General features: G+C 43.5%; 1 protein-coding gene across 1 annotated transcript in view; it reads right to left on the reverse strand.

The window, feature by feature from the left end:
• Positions 1-21401, reverse strand: part of LOC126144409 (uncharacterized) — a 122687-nt gene that overhangs the window by 54366 nt on the left and 46920 nt on the right. Inside the window, exon 4 of the mRNA XM_049915489.1 lies at positions 497-753. Coding sequence (XP_049771446.1) covers positions 497-753 — 257 coding nt within the window. The remainder of the gene's footprint in view (positions 1-496; positions 754-21401) is intronic.

Consider the following 21401-nt stretch of genomic DNA (forward strand, 5'->3'; position numbering starts at 1 on the left):
AAGTTGCTTCTGTGCAACATAACATAATATAAGCAGAAATTTTGATGGGAAATAGCGTTGGCTTATCCCTAATAGTTTACCACTCCGTTTTAAACATGTACAATTGCTGGTGAGATTGTGTTATGGCACGACCACAAACAATGCGCAAGGCCAGATGCTGCGTTTTACAGGCGTGGATCTTAGTGTCAGTTGCTTTTCGTATGGCTAACTCTATGTGGCTGTCACCATCGTTAGTGAAGCAAACAAGCTCTTCGTTCATCTCCAATCATAATACTTCAAAAATTCTGTATAAAGAAGCTTTGTAAGTCAAAACGAAATTCCACATTTACGAAGTCTCGGGCAAAGCTATAAATAAATACTAGGGTAGCATCGGGTTTCTCGGATAGTGTCTTTAGTAATTGTAAAGAAATTACAGACCCTATGGTCACACAAACGAAGGTTTCGGTTCCTGAAGATGGGCTGGAATATCGGAAACGCGAGGCAGCCCAGTCCTCACCTGGTGAACAGCGGCTGCGCCGGCACGTAGTAGTATAGGGGCTGCTCCGGCGCCAGCTGCCTGCGCAACGCGTTTCCCCTGGCAGGAGACACCCTGCCACGTTCTTTGGCCGCCGCCTCCTGCTGCTTCTCGTGGACTATAGCGGCTGCCGCCTCTTCCGCCTGCGTGTTCTCGTCCTCGCCGTCTTCGTCGGCTGCCTGCGTCGCATCCTCCTCAGCTTCTTCCTCTGCGGATGGCCGTCTGGTCACGAATACCACCTGTCGGTACATAAACAGATGCATACTTTGAAACTATTACAAATGAATTAACAGGAATGAATGAAAATGAATCTATCGACAGGGATGAAGACGAACGAAGATGCAACGATGACAACAAATGCTATAAGTGCAGACCGTTAAAAAACACTGCCCTATGAAATCCGTCCGAAAAAGCTACGTAATGCGGAATTTATGAGGGCTCTTCGATTGCGAAATGGAAATCACAGTGAAAATCTGATGAGGCTTTGCGTAGATATGTTAAACAGTGCCTCTAGTATGCTCGTCGATCACATCACGTCGCTATTTTCAGTTCTAAGTGCATAGTGAGCATGTAAAAATGCCTAGAAAATAGTGCCTCCCGTCAAGTACGAGTGCCTCTGAGAGATTTCGCCTGATTTCATGCAGCTCGCGCAACGTCACTGTCATGCTTTCCCTTCTTCATAACAGTTCTCAGCCGCATGCTGCAGGGGCAATGAAGACGCTCCTGCAGCGTTTTCCTGGATGATGATGAAATGATGAGGACAACACAAACACCCAGTCATCTCGAGGCAGGTGAAAATCTCTGACCCCGCCGGGAATCGAACCTGGGACCCCGTGCTCGGGAAGCGAGAACGCTACCGCGAGACCACGAGCGGCGGACCGCAGCGTTTTCGTTGGGAAATATTTGGTTACCCACCATACAGTGTAGACTTGGCTCCCTTTGATTTTCATCTCTGCTCACATGAACCGTTAGCTATGATGAATACATTTTGACACAGACAACACGCTGCAGATCAGCGTACAGAATTGGTAGAACGCGCAGGCGGCTGCCTTATATGTCCTGGGTACTCGAAAGTTGGTACAATGCTATGAGAAATGTCTCAGTCGGTGCAGCGATTATGTAGCGAAGTAGCTTGGAGGTACAGCTAACTGTTGCAAATAATTGGTTTTTGATTTTCACTGTGATTTCCATTTTACGACCGATTGAACCTTACTTTCCGCATAGCCTTCGTAGCACTAGATTTCACGAGAGGCGGTCCAGTCGGTATAGAACAAGCAGTGGAGTATTTTGTTGCCAGTAGAGACGCAACAACAGCAAAATTCATCTATCAGGAGAACTCAGTGACTTCAAACGTCTACTTGTCATTGGTTGTCACCTGAGTAACAAACCCTTCAGCGACATTTCAGTCCTTCTAAAGTTGTCCAGACTCACCGTAAGTGATGAGACTGTGAAGTGGAAACACGAATGAACGATCACTGCTAAACTATGAACAGGGAGACTTCATATACCGACAGACAGGGATCGTCAAACATTGCACAGGGTAGTTGTGGAAAATTGCATGAAATCAGTGGAAGGAATCACTTGTCAGTTCCAAAGTGCTACCGGCACTGGAGCTAACATAATCTGTGTACAGGGAGTTAAAAAGAATGGGGTACAATGATTGAAAAGCCTCTTATAAACCAGACATTTAGTGAAGTACGGTGGAGGTAGTCCTACAATATGGCAGTGTTTATCGTGTTTCCGGTGTGGTCCTCTTATTGTGCTTAAGAAAACGCTAAATGTAGAAGATGTGAATATACTGTACAGCGCTGTTTACTGAATGCATTAGAGAAAGAGTTCGGAGACGATGATTTTATCAGCATGACAGTGCACCGTGTCAAAAAAAGCAGCATCTCTGTGAAGCTGCGGTTTATAGACAATAACATTCATGAAATGAACTGACCTGCCCCTCGTGCTTCTTTGGTTTGAAGGATGCACTGTCAGTCCTCCAGAGACATTCAGACACCACAATGAAAGAGTTCCCACCAGAGTTCAAGCCATCATATAGGCGAACGGTGGACGCACCTCATTTAAGGTCCACTGATTTGTGTCCGGATACTTTTGATCAGTGAATCTGCAATGTAATGAATATATATAGGGAGAACTGAAAAATTTTATAAGACTGGGACTCCAAGACGCTTTTCCTGCTTATTGTGAGTAGTCGCTTTAGGGTGGAAAAATCAGTGACTGTTGTAAGACTTCCATGTCTGCTGTGTTCGTACTCTTTGGTTAGCATGCACTAGTAGGTGAGTCTGACATTCTGCAACCAATGCACGACTTCTACAAATATATGTACACATTTTCAATATATACTTTGTACATTTGACTTCTTTCTATGGATTACAATAAATAATTTTCAAATATTCACTGTTTCAGTAAATAAACTGATAATTCAATAATTACCATGCAGATTAACAATAATAATATTCAATTATACAGTAAAGTATAATTCAATAATTACCATGCAGATTAACAATAATAATATTCAATTATACAGTAAAGTATAACAAACCAACAACTTCCGTGAATTATGTGATCCCCAACAGAAGAGAGACTTGCACATGATGAAAATATTGAACATTTACAGATGTGAACATCAGGTTTCCATTGAGGAAAAATATTTCTATTGCTGTTAATACACGCTAAATATTAATTTACACAATTGCAGTCAGTGAGTCTGAAAGGGTTAACTACCTTTCTATGAAATTTCCCTCATCAGTTAAGAAACATTGAAAGCTGGATTTACTGTTGATCCTCCAATTCACAAACTGACTAAAAACGAATACAACGAATGTTACAGAAAAAGATGCGTGGATTACTTCAGCTCTGTTACTGCAGTTTTTATAGTGAATGAAGAACATTCTTATTACCTTGTTGGAAAATTTCGTGACAGACTCCTACACGCTCTAAACCACAATATTGTTTACTACGTGACATTTTGGACTAACGTCACCTGTTGTGATATGCACTGAAGATGACTATGTAATAGTTGAAATCTAGAGATGCTGTAATAAACGACGGATTTCGCAATAGATTGCTGTTCCTTTCTCCACTGTCTTAATTTGAAGAAGTTGAGTTGTAAGATGAGTATAAAATTCCTCTCCCTACACTCACATATTGACTATTTCCCTTAAACAGTGGGACATTATAGTGAGGAGTAAGGAGAGCATTTCCACAGGACATTAAGGAGATTGAGATGAGGTAGGAGAAAAGACTGACTGATAATATCATGGTAGTATTGTTGGATGTTGAAGAGGGACAGTAAAGATGAAGATGCTCTGAGGTACACAAAAACGAGGAAGTATGGAAATTAGATGTAACAGAGCACTCATAATATTTCTAGGACAATTGTTTGTATTGGTTTTAGTACATGCCTAAAACATCAGACAATAATTATAAAAGGATATAACTTGATTGTAGCTTTAACTTAAAATCCATGCTTCATTTAGTTCAATCTTTAAAGTACGAGATCTTGTTTTGCAAGAGGTCCTGATGAAAACTTATCCTAGACACCATAACCTGTTTTTGAGAATCATCTAATGAGGAAACAGCTAAAAAAATCTTTTAAATGTACGGTTGTGTTATCACTTGTCTCTACAAGTGAAACAATTAGGACAACGGACGAAGCTGCGCAAACATTGTAACGATAAGGATTTGTTAATAGAAATACTGATAGCGAAAACGATTAAAGGTATGGTAGTATGCTCTTTAATTTGAGTTTTGCTGTGGACGAGTATGAGATGAAAAGTCAATGACAGCATTGCTCATTACTGCAAACCCTGTTGGTCATGGGACGCTAAACTTCTCTTCTGACACAACACCAAATCGCTATGTCAGATACAGGAAGACCAACAGTTGAACATGGAGCCCGAACAGCGGAGCAGTTCGGTATTTTTCACCAAGCAGAGACAAAGGTATAGCAGTAGTTGAGAGAAAGAATATGCATTGCCACCAGAGTTTTGGAACTCCAGCTTCAGGATTACTAATGACAAACTGGTAACTACTTCAGCCGACATAACGAACACTGTCCGGAATGTCGAAGGAGCAAAGGAGATACCGTGAAAAGTGCTGGTACGCAGTACATATTACCCTTCGAGAGCTATGCTCAATAGCTTTTGCATTTCTGCATACGACGAAAAGACGTACATCACCTGGTTTTAAAGTTTCTATTTAGTGGATAAGACTGTGAATCACATTTGTTTGAAATGAAAGTTTCTTCAATAATCTCATCGTTCATTTCTAAAACCCTCTTGGCGAACTCGTGGTCAGGGCAACATCACCACTTGCGCTACCACAGAGACAGGTCTTTCATGGCAAGCCCAGAATTCTGCGTTCTTTCATTTTTTTCTACCATCCTTCCACGAGGGGCGTTCAATAAGTAATGTAACATTTTTTTCTCGACCAAGGTTGAAAAAAATGCGGACTGTGCAGTGGGACATCGTGTAGTACTCTCGCTTCAGCCGCTATAGTTTCCAATATGTGGCGACGCTGTGCATAGCCTTCAAAATGGCGTCTGTAACGAAGGTGCGTTCTAAGCAGAGAGCTGTCGTTGAGTTTCTTTTGAAAAACCAGTGCATCGCAGATATTCAGAGGCGCTTGCAGGATGGCTACGGAGACTGGCAGTGAACAAAAGCACGTTGAGTCATTTGAGGGAGGCGTCTGCCATCATCGGAGCAATCTCGTGCAAACCTGTCCGATCTCCTGATTGCCGGCTGGCCGCACACAGCTGTGACATCTGCAATGTTGGAACGTGCGGACACTCTCATTCGACGGATCACCATCAAAAATCCAAACGAACTTCTCCTTCCGTTTGACAATGCAAGGCCTCCCACAAGTCTGCACACCCGAGAGAAGCCCACAAAACTTCATTGGACTGTTGTTTCCCAACCACCCTACAGCCTGGATCTCGCACCTTCCGACTTCCATGTGTTTGGCCCAGTGAAGGATGCGCTCTGCAGGAAGCAATACTTGGATGACGGGGAAGTTGTTGATGCAGCAAGACGTTGACTCCGACGTCAATCAATAGAGTGGCACCATACAGGAGTACAGGCCCTCCCAGTAAGGTGGCTTAAGGCGATCGCGTTGAACGGAGATAATATTGAAAAATTGGATTTCGTACCAAAAGATTGGGGAATAATATGGTTTATTGGCATCGTGAATAAAACTGACCTGCTTTCAGAAAAAAATGTGTTGCATTACTTATTGTTCGCCCCTTGTAGTTTAGCAAAGTGACAATTCACACGTTTTGTCTAGTACTTTAACGAAGTTTCGTAAGCTTCGATACATACCTTTATTCTTAGCTCTTTGTCAGAGGAATTATTCAAATTTTGTTTTGCTTTTGCTATTTGTGTTTTCACTTCTTCTTTGTATTTCTTGTTTACCCTGTATCCAAAACACTTTCTGCTTTGCCATTTCACTCCCATTTCTTATTGCCGTCTTTCTTTTCAAAATTTACCCTTAACAGTTGCCTTCACTTCATGTTGTTCACAGCTACTCTTCAATTTCATCATCAGCTAATAATGCTAACATCACCTCCAAGCTTGATACAGTCTGACACTGGAACTCCCAAGAGCACCTAACGTAATAAACAAGAGCAGGATTGCACTGTAGTTTATCTCTTCCCCTCCCTCTTCACACACACACACACACACACACATGCGCGAGCGCGCGCACATACATACATACACTCGCAGATTTGCCAAACTAAGTGTATGCACACGGGTAGACATCGTTCATTTTAAGTTCGCTTAAACTGGACACTCTCGAGGTACCTCGTGATTCATCTCTCTGCATTTTTCTTACTATTTTACGGTTCCGTGTTTGCTCTCCAAAAACTGCACGGGACATCGAGTGGAATTTGTCAATACGATGTGTAGTTATCGATGGAATAAATCATACAAGTCGGACAGCTATGACACAAGGCAAGCAAGATTTATGCTTCATATCCCGACGACGACGAGATCATCACAACCGGTACGCAGTCACGCAGTGGACATGGGTAAGTTCTGAAACTGGCTGCTTCCTTCTTCAGAGATACGAAGCCACCGTTTCACCTTTCAACTAAATTGTTTGAAAGTAGATTCTCACGGCTGTTGTCATTTTTACTAAGACGCTTCCGGATAAGTGACCTTGTTTCGTGTTTACAACAGAAACGTTTCGAACGCTGTTGCGAGTACCTTCATCAAGGTGATGCATTCAATTTTTATGAATAACATGAAGATGCCGTCAAGTTTCATTGAAGGTTCATTATGGCGAACATGTAAGTGGCTAGCCGGACGGGAATTTCAACGCCTCTTCAACCGAATACCAGTCGTTTACCACCAAGCCACCTCGCTTCGAGGAATCTAAGAAGACCCCTCATCAGATGAAAGGACTGTTCTTTTCTCATGGAGAACGCCAGCAAGCCTAAAGCTGATGATGATGAATATGATGATGACAACTTCTACATCTGGTCGATAAAAAGGGTAAAGGGGTAATTAGGGTTTAACATGCAATCGGCGATGCAGATGGAAGATTACTGTTGAACGTCCCGTCGACTCTAAGGTCTCCAGAGATGGAGCAGAAGCTAGGATTGGGGAACCTAAATCTGGGTGGCCTGAAGGGGATTTCGACCGCTTTCCTCCCAAATAAGAGTCTATTGTCTTGTCATTGCGCCATCTCACTTACGAGATCATCAGAGACGGATGCCGTCAGTGTCGAGCATAGCACAGACTGCGTAATAATTTAATTGGACAAGTATGACCCTTCACCAGACTGGAGGACATGGAGGACAACTTTCCACGAAGCAGGAACAAGCAAGGAGGACTAAATCTATCTTAATGATGATGAATAATTGATGATTATGGATGATGTATAGTGAGACATCATAAATAATAGACAATGGACTGATCGATGTCGATTGATGGATGATAACCAATGACGATAGTTGTGATGATGATGATGGTGACGCTGATGACAATGCATTGTACTTACTCTGGATATGAAAAGCGGAAGGAAGATCAAGAGTTCCGACCAATCGACGTCAGCATAGGGACAGATTCTTTCTATTCCAATATCATTCAGATGGAGTTAAGGACGAACCCAGCGAAGGGAAAAGAAAAAAAAATTTGGCAAGCCGAGCTCGCATCCTACTCTGCCCAGCAGACGGATGTATAAGTTTAGTATCAGTTTCATGGAAGCCAGAACATGCGATGTGTGTTGAGTAGTAGCAAGTGTAAGGCGAGTCATTTGTAATGAAATCTCAGAACTACTTCTTCATTCATCACAAAACTAACGTGAATCCACCTCTCTCCAACCCCCACCAGTTTCCCCTCTAGCTCAGGTTTTCGGTGTGCTCATGGAAGAAGCAGTATGATAGATGGACAAATATAGCGGATGAAGTCGGCAGAAGTCCACCTCAAGAAAAAAATGAAAGTACTTTTTTAAAGATCACCATGTACACTGTAGATAATAAAATTATTTATGTTTAAAATCCAGTACTGCTATTTCGGCACTATGACCATTGTCAAGAGCAGTACTGCGAAACTGTGCTTCAGTTCAGAGTGGCCATACAGCAAAATTGCAACAGTGGTTATTGTAAGTACATAATTTTTCGTGGGAATGCAGACTTTGCCTGCAAATTTCACTGATGCAATAATCTCGGGTTATTACCCGAGTCGTACCGTCCTATTGTCGACACGTTTCAACTAGTTTCCTACTCGTCATTTTCAGCCGAAAGGTCGTCTGGTTCGTTCCTTCATAAGCTTTGGACCGCAGCCTCCCCTGCGAAGCGGACAGCGGGTGATACAATCGCATGCCTCCGGAAGAGATGTAGCGACTGGTGGTGGAGAGTCTAGGAGTCTAGTCTGGAGTCTATATATTTCGTTCATAGTGGCGGAGGCAGGACCATCATTCCGGAGGGGGGGGGGGAGGGGGGCGGGAAGGCAAGCCTCCCCCCAGCGTCCACGATATGTCTTCCAGTGCACACGATTGACCCACCCGTTGGGCCCTCGACAGAGAAACCTGTGGCCCAGTAGCTATAAAGGAAGTAACTAGAAATGAACACGACGCTTTGCCTGAAGATAATACCTCTGAAACTCGTCGGAACGCTGCGGCAACGCGACGCCACGACTCGACTGATAAGTCAAGAATATTTCATAAACAAATAACTGTACAGTCGAAGGCGATTGTGGTGCCCATTAAAAGATTGTACATGATTGTGAACCGCAGCCACGAGAAGTTGATCAGTCCCTGTAGGGTGCTGTTTTAGACGGGGTAGTTCGGATGTGGGAGAGCCGCACCTTGCGCTGCTGCGCCGCCTGCTGGCGCGCCGCCAGCTGCCTGAAGAGCGCCGCCGGGTCGTGCAGACGCTGCCGGCGCCTGGCGTCCAGCACGGCGTCGCGACGCCCGGCGTCGCCTTCGGCGCTGGGCGTGGTGGTGGCGGTGGGCCGGCCCACCAGCAGCGCCGGGTGGTACAGCGAGCGCCTGGTCGACGACTCGGTCGACGTGGACGTCGGCTCCTGCGTCACGGTCGTCGACGGCGCCGTCGTCGTAGTGGAGCCCTGTTTGCGCGTGCGCGGTATCACCTGTCGGGACGGAGCAATGCGTCAGGCCGGAACCTTCGCCGATTCACTACCGCGCTGCCGCTTGGTTATTAAAAAGTGAATATTGTACCAAATATTTGACGGGGTTCGAGACTTGCTAGCAGGTGGAACTGAACACGTTCTTCGAAATGGGACGAAATCGACAAATGTGCTGCTGTAGTGCCGGTACTGTTTACAGCACGATCGGTAGTCACAAAGCATTAATCATCATCTCGAAAAAATCAAGGAACCTAACTAATTGTTTTATAGACTGTCATCATAGTCGGATGGTTAGCGCCACACTACCTTTGGTGCGAAAGGACTGCGTTCGATTCCTGGCACCACCTCTACAGGCAATAAGGCTGGAGGGATCGGCGACTCGATGATCACAGTCCCACGACAATAGATCTCTCCTCAGTCTACTTTGCAGGGCGCATTAGGCTAGCTGGAGCAGGCCTGAGGCCTAATCCCTGAGTGGCATATATGTTTTCATTTATTTTCTGTTTTGTGACGTATACAAGCAGACTGAAGCGAAGAAAGAAATTTTGTACAAGGCCGGGATTCGAACCCGGGTCTCCTACTCACCAGGCGGATGCGGTAACCATTACGGCACTCTGTAACAGTGTCTTTGCACCATGCATGGACTACCCTAGCATGCCTCCCTCCTTAATCAAAATTCCTATTCAAGCCTCTGCCCACTTTGTACTCTCCCTAAGCTCGAACAGTATTGCACAGGTTCTCCAGTGTATTGGAGTAGCACCTTAGTATCGAACGAAACAGAGTATCCTGCCTGAAACCCCGGCACAGATGCTTTAATCAAATTAAATTATGTGGTTCGAGAGACCTCTTAAAGTATTAAATGTTTGTGATGAACTGAGGAGACGAATTAAAATTTGTACCGAGGCCAGGATTCGAACCTGGGTCTCTTGCTCACTAAGCAGACGCGCTGCCCACTGTCCCAAAATGGCGTAGTAGTTAGTGCATCTGCTTAGTGAGCAGGAGACGCCGAGTTCGGATCCTGATCTTGGTACAAATTTTCATTCCACGCTTAAGTCTGCATCTGCATCATAGATGTCCGATACTTGAAAAGATCTCTTGAATCATATGGTTTCATTTGATATTTTTTGTTTGTTTGTAGTTACATAGACTATCTGCAGTCCTCATACAGATTAAAATCCCCATGCCACAGTACCACAGTGAGCCATGCGTGGCTCGAGTTCCAGCATACATGTATTTTACATCCTGTTTTTAACGTATTTCCACCTCACTACGTTAATTTAAATTACTACTGTCACTGAGTTGCTGCTTTGCCTGACTGCGACCGGCGCTAGCAGCGCATATCGATATATCCCCTCTCGTGGTATCTTTGCTCTACTGCTATTACTTCCCAGTCGTTGTCTGTCGTTAGGCAGTTCGGGTAGCGATTTCGAGCTGCCAGTCAGTTGGAACGGGTCTGGAGCGCAGTCTGGACCTGCCATTCAGGGACTTGCAATGCGGCACTAGTGCAGTCGGGTTGGAGCAGCAGTGAGGTCTGCGTCGACATGGCTCGCCGGACCATTGCCGCCACGCATCACTTGAGCTGGGCCACGGTCTTGGTGGATCGTCTGTCGTTCGTCCTACCGGACGACACGTTTTGGCTCACCGATCGTTCATGAGTCAGCTGTGTGTGTGTGCATCGACTCCCGATTTGTCTTCGTGCGTGTTTAGTTACTGTTGGCTATCATTCAGGTCTTGGTGCAAGTGTTTGTCAGGTTGTGTGTGTAGTTGGCGTTATTTTCAAAAATGGTACAAATCGCTCTGAGCAGTATGGGACTTAACTTCTGAGGTCATCAGTCCCCTAGAACTTAGAACTACTTAAACCTAACTAACCTAAGGACATCACACACATCCATGCCCGGGGCAGGATTCGAACCTGCGACCATAGCGGTAGCTCGGTTCCAGACTGTAGCGCCTGGAACCGCTAGGCCACACCGGCCGGCGTTATTTTTACTGACGAATATTTTAGATGTTGTCTGCATTTTGAGGGGAGTCGGTCGGCCGTCCTCTGTTTATTGAAAGATTTGTACTTATGGTAACTACTGAGTGGACGTCGAGGAATCGGAACAACAATTTCTAATTGTGAGAGCTGACAACAATACGAAATTATTCGAAAGATCGTCGGTTCATATTCCCGCCAGCTCATCTTATTTAGATTTTTCGTAATTTTCCTAAATTGCTTACAGCAAGTAGAATCAAGGTTCCTTTGAAAGGGCACATGCAATTTGCTTCCCCACCCTTCTTCAATGCGAGCTTGTGATTCCATATTTAATGATCTTGTCGTTGACGAGAGCTAAACCCTGGTCTTCCTTTTTAGTGGGTTATTAAGGAAAACATGCAGAGAAACAAATGAAACAGACACCTGCCACGGCGGATACAGAGAACTGCCATCAACGGGTGTAGAATGGTATGTGGATACTTCAAGAGAGAGAAGAACAAGAAGATGTAAATGTGATGATGAAACTACAAGATTGAAGCAGTGGGATCCTGCGAGGCGTCACGGAAATTACGAGAATGAGCGTACATTATGGAGAAACAGGTTTGAAAATCCCGTCTGGCCATCCTGGTTTTCCACGGCTTCCCTACGTCACTTAAAGTGTTTGCCACATTAGTTTCTTAAGAGCACCGCCAATCTCAAGCGCCATTGTAGTCCGATTAGTTTAGTGCTCGATCCCCAAAACAGTCGTTATTAAGGAGAAGTTTATATGACAGAAAGTGAACAGTGACCACAACGATTCTAAAAAAAAAAAGTAAGTTGGTGACATTATTAGAAAAACAGACTTTAACTTGTATAACATTGGCACGCAACTAGTTATGTCCTGCAAAAGAGAGAGGTTATGAGGAGCCTGAGGGTAAAACGGAATTCCTGTAGGGTGACGATTCCTAACCTGAGGGTAATTACTCCCTGATGGGTAAAACGTAATTTTCTGAGGGGCAAGAACAAAAGGTTTCAACTGTGTTTGGTGATGAAGTGTTTTTAAAAGATCGTTACTATTACCACTATTTCGTAGGATTTTAAAACCGATGAATACTTTGTTGTCAAATACTGGCATTAACGCGTGACATAATGTGGTAGAGATTACGTGAGACGAATTTTTGAATATTTTCCTCATATACTCCACCCGCTACGCACATACTTCGTAATATGTCTCTACGACAGTAAAGTTGAGAGATATGCATCACACACGTTTAAATATCTCACGAAAATGCGTCCTTCGTGCTGTAGGTACTTCCCGCAATAGATCGCAAGTTGCTTCTTAATTCACTTCGCAACAGTAATTATATAATGGCTACTATATTGCTGTAGGGCCTACACGCTATTATTGTTATTGTTGTTATCATTATTGCGTCTAGCTTATGGGAGATTTTCTCAAGTGTAAACATCTTTCATCTTCTCACTATGTAGTTTCTTCTTTTCTTCCGACTTGTACCTGTCTTAAATTTCTTGACCTCTTGGCTCACATTCCACTTGAGTATTTCATGGTTGAATGTTAGTCTCTTTGTACACTATGGTTATTATTAACATTCTGCTACCTGACAGGACCAATATGAAAAACGTGTGATCGTAGGACAATGAAACTTTGTGGAAACGTTTGTAAGGCTATGCGGAAGAGAAATAACAATAATCCATTGAAATAACCACACTTTAATTTCGACATTGGAATGTAACTACAGGGTTATTACAAATGATTGAAGCGATTTCACAGCTCTACAATAACTTTATTATTTGAGATACACTCCTGGAAATTGAAATAAGAACACCGTGAATTCATTGTCCCAGGAAGGGGAAACTTTGTTGACACATTCCTGGGGTCAGATACATCACATGATCACACTGACAGAACCACAGGCACATAGACACAGGCAACAGAGCATGCACAATGTCGGCACTATTACAGTGTATATCCACCTTTCGCAGCAATGCAGGCTGCTATTCTCCCATGGAGACGATCGTAGAGATGCTGGATGTAGTCCTGTGGAACGGCTTGCCATGCCATTTCCACCTGGCGCCTCAGTTGGACCAGCGTTCGTGCTGGACGTGCAGACCGCGTGAGACGACGCTTCATCCAGTCCCAAACATGCTCAATGGGGGACAGATCCGGAGATCTTGCTGGCCAGGGTAGTTGACTTACACCTTCTAGAGCACGTTGGGTGGCACGGGATACATGCGGACGTGCATTGTCCTGTTGGAACAGCAAGTTCCCTTGCCGGTCTAGGAATGGTAGAACGATGGGTTCGATGACGATTTGGATGTACTGTGCACTATTCAGTGTCCCCTCGACGATCACCAGTGGTGTACGGCCAGTGTAGGAGATCGCTCCCCACACCATGATGCCGGTTGTTGGCCCTGTGTGCCTCAGTCGTATGCAGTCCTGATTGTGGCGCTCACCTGCACGGCGCCAAACACGCATACGACCATCATTGGCACCAAGGCAGAAGCGACTCTCATCGCTGAAGACGACACGTCTCCATTTGTCCCTCCATTCACGCCTGTCGCGACACCACTGGAGGCGGGCTGCACGATGTTGGGGCGTGAGCGGAAGACGGCCTAACGGTGTGCGGGACCGTAGCCCAGCTTCATGGAGACGGTTGCGAATGGTCCTCGCCGATACCCCAGGAGCAACAGTGTCCCTAATTTGCTGGGAAGTGGCGGTGCGGTCCCCTACGGCACTGCGTAGGATCCTACGGTCTTGGCGTGCATCCGTGCGTCGCTGCGGTCCGGTCCAAGGTCGACGGGCACGTGCACCTTCCGCCGACCACTGGCGACAACATCGATGTACTGTGGAGACCTCACGCCCCACGTGTTGAGTAATTCGGCGGTACGTCCACCCGGCCTCCCGCATGCCCACTATACGCCCTCGCTCAAAGTCCGTCAACTGCAAATACGGTTCACGTCCACGCTGTCGCGGCATGCTACCAGTGTTAAAGACTGCGATGGAGCTCCGTATGCCACGGCAAACTGGCTGACACTGACGGCGGCGGTGCACAAATGCTGCGCAGCTAGCGCCATTCGACGGCCAACACCGCGGTTCCTGGTGTGTCCGCTGTGCCGTGCTTGTGATCATTGCTTGTACAGCCCTCTCGCAGTGTCCGGAGCAAGTATGGTGGGTCTGACACACCGATGTCAATGTGTTCTTTTTTCCATTTCCAGGAGTGTATTTTCACAATGCTTTGCACACACATACAAAACCTCAAAAAGGTTTTTTAGGCATTCACAAATGTTCGATATGTGCCCCTTTAGTGATTCGGCAGATATCAAGCCGATAATCAAGTTCCTCCCACACTCGGCGCAGCATGTCCCCATCAATGAGTTCGAAAGCATCGTTGATGCGATTTCGCAGTTCTGGCACGTTTCTTGGTGGAGGCGGTTTAAACATTGAATCTTTCACATAACCCCACAGAAAGAAATTGCATGGGGTTAGGTCGGGAGAGTGTGGAGGCCATGACATGAATTGCTGATCATGATCTCCACCACGACCGATCCATCGGTTTTCCAATCTCCTGTTTAATAAATGCCGAACATCATGATGGAAGTGCGGTGGAGCACCATCCTGTGGTATGTTTAGCTCCCTGCTTGCTTTATTCGTCGACTTCTGCGGGCTACGCGTGAAACTTGCCCGCACGCGTTCAACAGTTTCTTCGCTCACTGCAGGCCGACCCGTTGATTTCCCCTTACAGAGGCATCCAGAAGCTTTAAACTGAGCATACCATCGCCGAATGGAGTTAGCAGTTGGTGGATCTTTGTTGAACTTCGTGCTGAAGTGTCGTTGCACTGTTATGACTGACTGATGTGAGTGCATTTCAAGCACGACATACGCTTTCTCGGCTCCTGTCGCCATTTTGTCTCACTGCGCTCTCGAGCGCTCTGGTTGCAGAAACCTGAAGTGCGGCTTGAGCCGAACAAAACTTTATGAGTTTTTCTACGTATCTGTAGTGTGTCGTGACCATATGTCAATGAATGGAGCTACAGTGAATTTATGAAATCGCTTCAATCATTTGTAATTGCCCTGTAACTTTGTGTTCTGCCTTACGGCATTTCTAGTCATGGGGGAAACCTTGTCAGCGAGGTCCACCGCATGAGCGTCTAGGGAAGTGATTCCACTGGTGGTTTCCCGTTGCCTTCCACTGATGATGATGAAATGATAATGAGGACAACACAACACCCAGTCCCTGTGCGGAGAAAATCTCCGACCCAGCCGGGAATCGAACGTGGGCCCCTTGGCGTGACAGACCGACGCGCTGACCACGTAGCTATCAGGGCGGACGGCATAGGAATGTAACATTTGTTAAAAATAAGCACATTTTAATTTCGACATTTGTTAAGTCTGTGCTGTGTTTACGTACCAGGCTACAGACGTTGCTTAGTGTCATGATCGTCTGCATCCATGACAGCGTGGAACTGAACTAGGTAGTGTCTGCTGCTGCCCGAAACATCTGAGGCGGAGACTACCTTCCTCACTGTGTTGATCTTGATCCTTCAACGTGTGTTATTGCCCAGCCCTTCAGAAAAGCCCTTTGCCAGTAATCTTACGGGTTCAGATCTAGCGGCCATCAGCTTGGAACGATCGGCCAATGATTCTGTTTTCACCAGGTGTTTTCAAACCCTGGTGCGGAAAGAAGACCTCCCCGTATTCCTGTAATGCGTCGCTACTAAGAGCAGCAGAACTATTGCTGTTGTTTTAAGACAGCACCTTTACGACTAAAACCCTGTTCACTTTGTCGAGACCCATGTTGACTGTCTGCAACTGGAATACATACAGATGCTTGTGTTTAATCCCACGCTCTCGTACCAATAGCGACGCCTAACGGCAAGTCATTACATTAACAGTACTAACAACGAAAATCCTACAGCGCACAGTCTGAACGTCATTCCTATAAGGCTGGGTACTCATACGATAGTTTCCCGTCTACAATGGATGAAGTAGCGGCAGTTTAATTATAAACACGTTTTATATCTGCGTCTGTTGTACCAGCATCATTACGGTCTTTTCTGTCCTCGGTGATCCACTTCATGTTCTTAATGCGGTCCATGTACTCCAAAATCTGTTCAGTTTGTCGGGTGTCTGGCATTCTCTTGATATTCCCATTAAATTTCTGGCGACATTACTTCACGTAATGTGCTACCTGTAAGTTACATATCTGTCGGGTGTCTGGCATTCTCTTGATATTCCCATTAAATTTCTGGCGACATTACTTCACGTAATGTGCTATCAGTAAGTTACATATCTGTTCGATCTCTTGTCTGTTCCGCACTCTGAAGCCTTCTGCTGCCTTACTGCACCCCAGGATTTTTCCGAAGATTCTTCTCTCTAGTTTCTCGATACTTTTAGTGCATCTTTCCGATGCATGGCCAATGTTTCTGATGCGTCGAAGGTTTCTAGCTTGATGGCAGGGTTGTAATGTCTCTCTTTTACAATTCATGATAGGCATGATTTATTGTAGATGTTTCCAGTCTTCTCGAATTCTCTAATCATCTTTTGATTTCTCTGTTCGTGTGTTATTATTATTATTATCTTTTTTTTCCTCAGACTTAAGTCTGGTTAAAAATGGAACGTGACGCGGACCTCGGTCAAGCGTGACTTCCTTGTAACTGTATGGTATATGTTATATTGCATTTAGGAACTTTCGGGTCATTGAACATGTATCAATAATTACAGATTTTTGTAGTTGTATATATATGTTTGGATGTAGCTGTATTGCATTGATGTACTGGTGGATATTGTGAGGTATGACTCCTGTAGTTGATAATATAATTGGTATAATGTTGACTTTATCCTGATGCCACATGTCCTTGACTTCCTCAGCCAGTTGGATGTATTTTTCAATTTTTTCTCCTGTTTTCTTCTGTATATTTGTTGTGTTGGGTATGGATATTTCAATTAGTTGTGTTAATTTCTTCTTTTTATTGGTGAGTATGATGTCAGGTTTGTTATGTGGTGTTGTTTTATCTGTTATAATCGTTCTGTTCCAGTATAATTTGTATTCATCATTCTCCAGTACATTTTGTGGTGTGTACTTGTATGTGGGAACGTGTTGTTTTATTAGTGTATGTTTTATGGCAAGTTGTTGATGTATTATTTTTGCTACATTGTCATGTCTTCTGGGGTATTCTGTATTTGCTAGTATTGTACATCCGCTTGTGATGTGATCTACTGTTTCTATTTGTTGTTTGCAAAGTCTGCATTTATCTGTTGTGGTATTGGGATCTTTAATAATATGCTTGCTGTAATATCTGGTGTTTATTGTTTGATCCTGTATTGCAATCATGAATCCTTCCGTCTCACTGTATATATTGCCTTTTCTTAGCCATGTGTTGGATGCGTCTTGATCTATGTGTGGCTGTGTTAGATGATATGGGTGCTTGCCATGTAGTGTTTTCTTTTTCCAATTTACTTTCTTTGTATCTGTTGATGTTATGTGATCTAAAGGGTTGTAGAAGTGGTTATGAAATTGCAATGGTGTAGCTGATGTATTTATATGAGTGATTGCTTTGTGTATTTTGCTAGTTTCTGCTCGTTCTAGAAAGAATTTTCTTAAATTGTCTACTTGTCCATAATGTAGGTTTTTTATATCTATAAATCCCCTTCCACCTTCCTTTCTGCTTAATGTGAATCTTCCTGTTGCTGAATGTATGTGATGTATTCTATATTTGTGGCATTGTGATCGTGTAAGTGTATTGAGTGCTTCTAGGTCTGTGTCACTCCATTTCACTACTCCAAATGAGTAGGTCAATACTGGTATAGCATAAGTATTTATAGCTTTTGTCTTGTTTCTTGCTGTCAATTCTGTTTTCAGTATTTTTGTTAGTCTTTGTCTATATTTTTCTTTTAGTTCTTCTTTAATATTTGTATTATCTATTCCTATTTTTTGTCTGTATCCTAGATATTTATAGGCATCTGTTTTTTCCATCGCTTCTATGCAGTCGCTGTGGTTATCCAATATGTAATCATCTTGTTTAGTGTGTTTTCCCTTGACTATGCTATTTTTCTTACATTTGTCTGTTCCAAAAGCCATATTTATATCATTGCTGAATACTTCTGTTATCTTTAGTAATTGGTTGAGTTGTTGATTTGTTGCTGCCAGTAGTTTTAGATCATCCATGTATAGCAAATGTGTGATTTTGTGTGGGTATGTTCCAGTAATATTGTATCCATAATTTGTATTATTTAGCATGTTGGATAGTGGGTTCAGAGCAAGACAGAACCAGAAAGGACTTAATGAGTCTCCTTGGTATATTCCACGCTTAATCTGTATTGGCTGTGATGTGATGTTATCTGAATTTGTTTGGATATTAGGTGTGGTTTTCCAGTTTTTCATTACTGTATTTAGAAACTGTATCAATTTAGGATCTACTTTGTATATTTCCAATATCTGTAGTAACCATGAGTGGGGTACACTATCAAAGGTTTTTTGGTAATCAATGTATGCGTAGTGTAGGGACCTTTGTTTAGTTTTAGCTTGATATGTCACCTCTGTATCTGTTATCAGTTGCTCTTTACATCCTCGTGCTCCTTTGCAGCAGCCTTTTTGTTCTTCATTTATAATTTTGTTCTGTGTTGTATGTGTCATTAATTTCTGTGTGATGACTGAAGTTAATATTTTGTATATTGTTGGTAGGCATGTTATTGGGCGATATTTAGCTGGGTTTGCTGTGTCTGCTTGATCTTTAGGTTTCAGATAAGTTATTCCTTGTGTAAGCGTATCAGGGACTGTGTATGGGTCTGCAATGTAACTGTTAAATAATTTAGTTAGATGTGAATGCGTTGAGGTGAACTTCTTTAGCCAGTAATTTGCTATTTTATCATTTCCAGGGGCTTTCCAATTGTGTGTAGAATTAATTGCTCGGGTGACTTCATGTTGCAAAATTATCACTTCAGGCATTTGTGGTATCATCTTGTATGTGTCTGTTTCTGCTTGTATCCACCGTGCATGCCTGTTATGTTGTACCGGGTTTGACCATATGTTGCTCCAGAAGTGTTCCATGTCTGTTATGTTTGGTGGATTGTCTATTTTAATGTGTGTGTTATCTATTGTTATTATTATTATTATTATTATTATTATTATTATTATAACTATCATCATTAATACCAGTGGTCAGACACGAAGTACTGGCAGCCAAAATCTTCCAGTTTCTGACAGTTTAGAAGCAAGGAGACCAGCAGCCAAGTGATTTGCTAACAGTAAGTGTAGTTCACACATTTTAACGTGTTGATTTTAAATGTGGGTCCAGGGTGTGGGCGAATCAGATAAAGCTAGGGGGACAATTGGTGTAGAGTTGCACGTTTCATAACTCCTGTGGATGGTTAGATTTCTTTTCGGAGGAGCTGTGGGTAGCACTTGGCGATGCATTGAGAATTGCTTCACCATACTATAAAAAAAGTTTGTTACAAAGAAGCCGACACATCGTTTCACTGACTCGTCAGTGCGTTATTTAATAAAACACCTTCAAAATCTAAACATAATTTAACTTCCATCAGTTTAAAGAAGTTAGGTCTTTAAAGAAAATTCTGTTTCATGTTAAGGTTTAGTTAGGCGGTAATGTACACGACTGGTGGGCTGGTACTAGCTACTAACTGAGAACACTCATGGGTAATGGTCTCGGTAAGGTTGAGAACGACTGGTGTAAACGGTAGCTGTTTATAATATACCACAGTGCTGTAGGGGAAGTCGAACTGTTAGATACAAGATACTTGCGATCAAGCACAGAAGTCATCTCTGATTGGCCTACAAAATTCAGGTAAAGAACAGCGCGGGTAAACTGCACGAGAGTTTCAATATCCTCTCGCTCTCTTAAGGGAACTTTACACGCTCTTATCTTTCTTCATTTTTTTTAAAGAATCCGTGTTCAAAGAAAATTGTTTTTCATTATAAAATTTAGTTAGGTGGTGATGTTAAGGTGGGATGATGGAGAGGAGGACAGAGGTGCACGGGGGAGGGAGGGAGCAGAAGGGGGGATGGCGTACCATCTTATCTCTGACTGCACTCAGGGGTAATGGTGTCAGTAAGGTTGGGAACCACTGCTGTAGGACTGATCAAGCTATGCGCAGGAGAGGTCTTCTTTCCCCATCTCATTCCCTCCCCCAAAACCTTCCAGAAAAATAATTAAGGTCTTTTCAAAACGATCTCGCAACCTCCCTCACCACACGGAAAAGTAGATACACTATCTATTTTACTAAAAGCTGAAAGGATCGTCCACTGACAGTTGCACGTTGCCTATCTAACGGCTTCCAGAGGCAATATAAAGTTTTTTCAGAGTTTGATACAATCACTGGCCAAATTAAAAATCTACAATGCTCTCATAATTTACTCATCAAAAGGTATAATCTCAAGTTATAAATGTAACACACTGAGTGAAGTAGTAAAGAAACTGTGTACATGTCTTGAGGAAGCATAACTCACAACGCGCAAATTATCCAGACGACATTCATCCAGTATTTGAGAATCATGGCACCTAGCGACTTCCATTTATCTTAAAACATAAATTCAAAGATTTTCGAAACATTTTTCCTCTCGCGCCCGCCATAAAAGACAAAAGATTATCGCTTACTACATTTTCGCTGTTCATGCCTTAAAACTTCAGCACCAGGCATGACGTTTTAATTTATTACTTCTTTATGCGAGTTCTATTGGCAATAAATTTTGCATCAGTATCCTCAATAACACTGAATATACCTGCAAAATTATATAATTGTAAGACACATATTTCAGGAGATTCGACGTCATAAAGATTGAGATGCGTGAAAAACCAGCTTTTCTTAAAACGGAGAGCGACCACTGAGCGGACTTAACTCATCCGATGTCTGATAATGAGAGCACTTGGCGATAACTTTAAGACATTAACTGATTTGTAAAGTAATCCAAACATTAGACCAAAATTATTTTTACAGCAGAATTTTGCGTGCCCTTTCGATATATCAGTTCCAAAACAATGTAGAGCGATATTCGGTTTAGCGATATGTATTAACAGGGACAGCAGAACACGAAAAATACACAGTATTCCAGAGGCGACTGAGTAGCGCTGCTGCATGGCGATAGCAGACAGCGCGGGCTACGGAGCACAGAAGACTGTTTCAACCAGACAACGAAGACGTGACGAAAGAAATTTTTACCGTCCCTGTGTATTAACACACATTTCTAAACCCAATACCGCCCTGGATTAATCTGGGACCTCTCCAGCAAATCTACCTATCTATTTATCACTTGAGCCTTGTCCCACAGTGACGCAGGGTCAGCCATCGTTAATCGGATTT

Source organism: Schistocerca cancellata, chromosome 2 (genome assembly GCF_023864275.1).
Source record: "Schistocerca cancellata isolate TAMUIC-IGC-003103 chromosome 2, iqSchCanc2.1, whole genome shotgun sequence".
In the NCBI taxonomy this organism is placed as follows: Eukaryota; Metazoa; Arthropoda; class Insecta; order Orthoptera; family Acrididae; genus Schistocerca; species Schistocerca cancellata.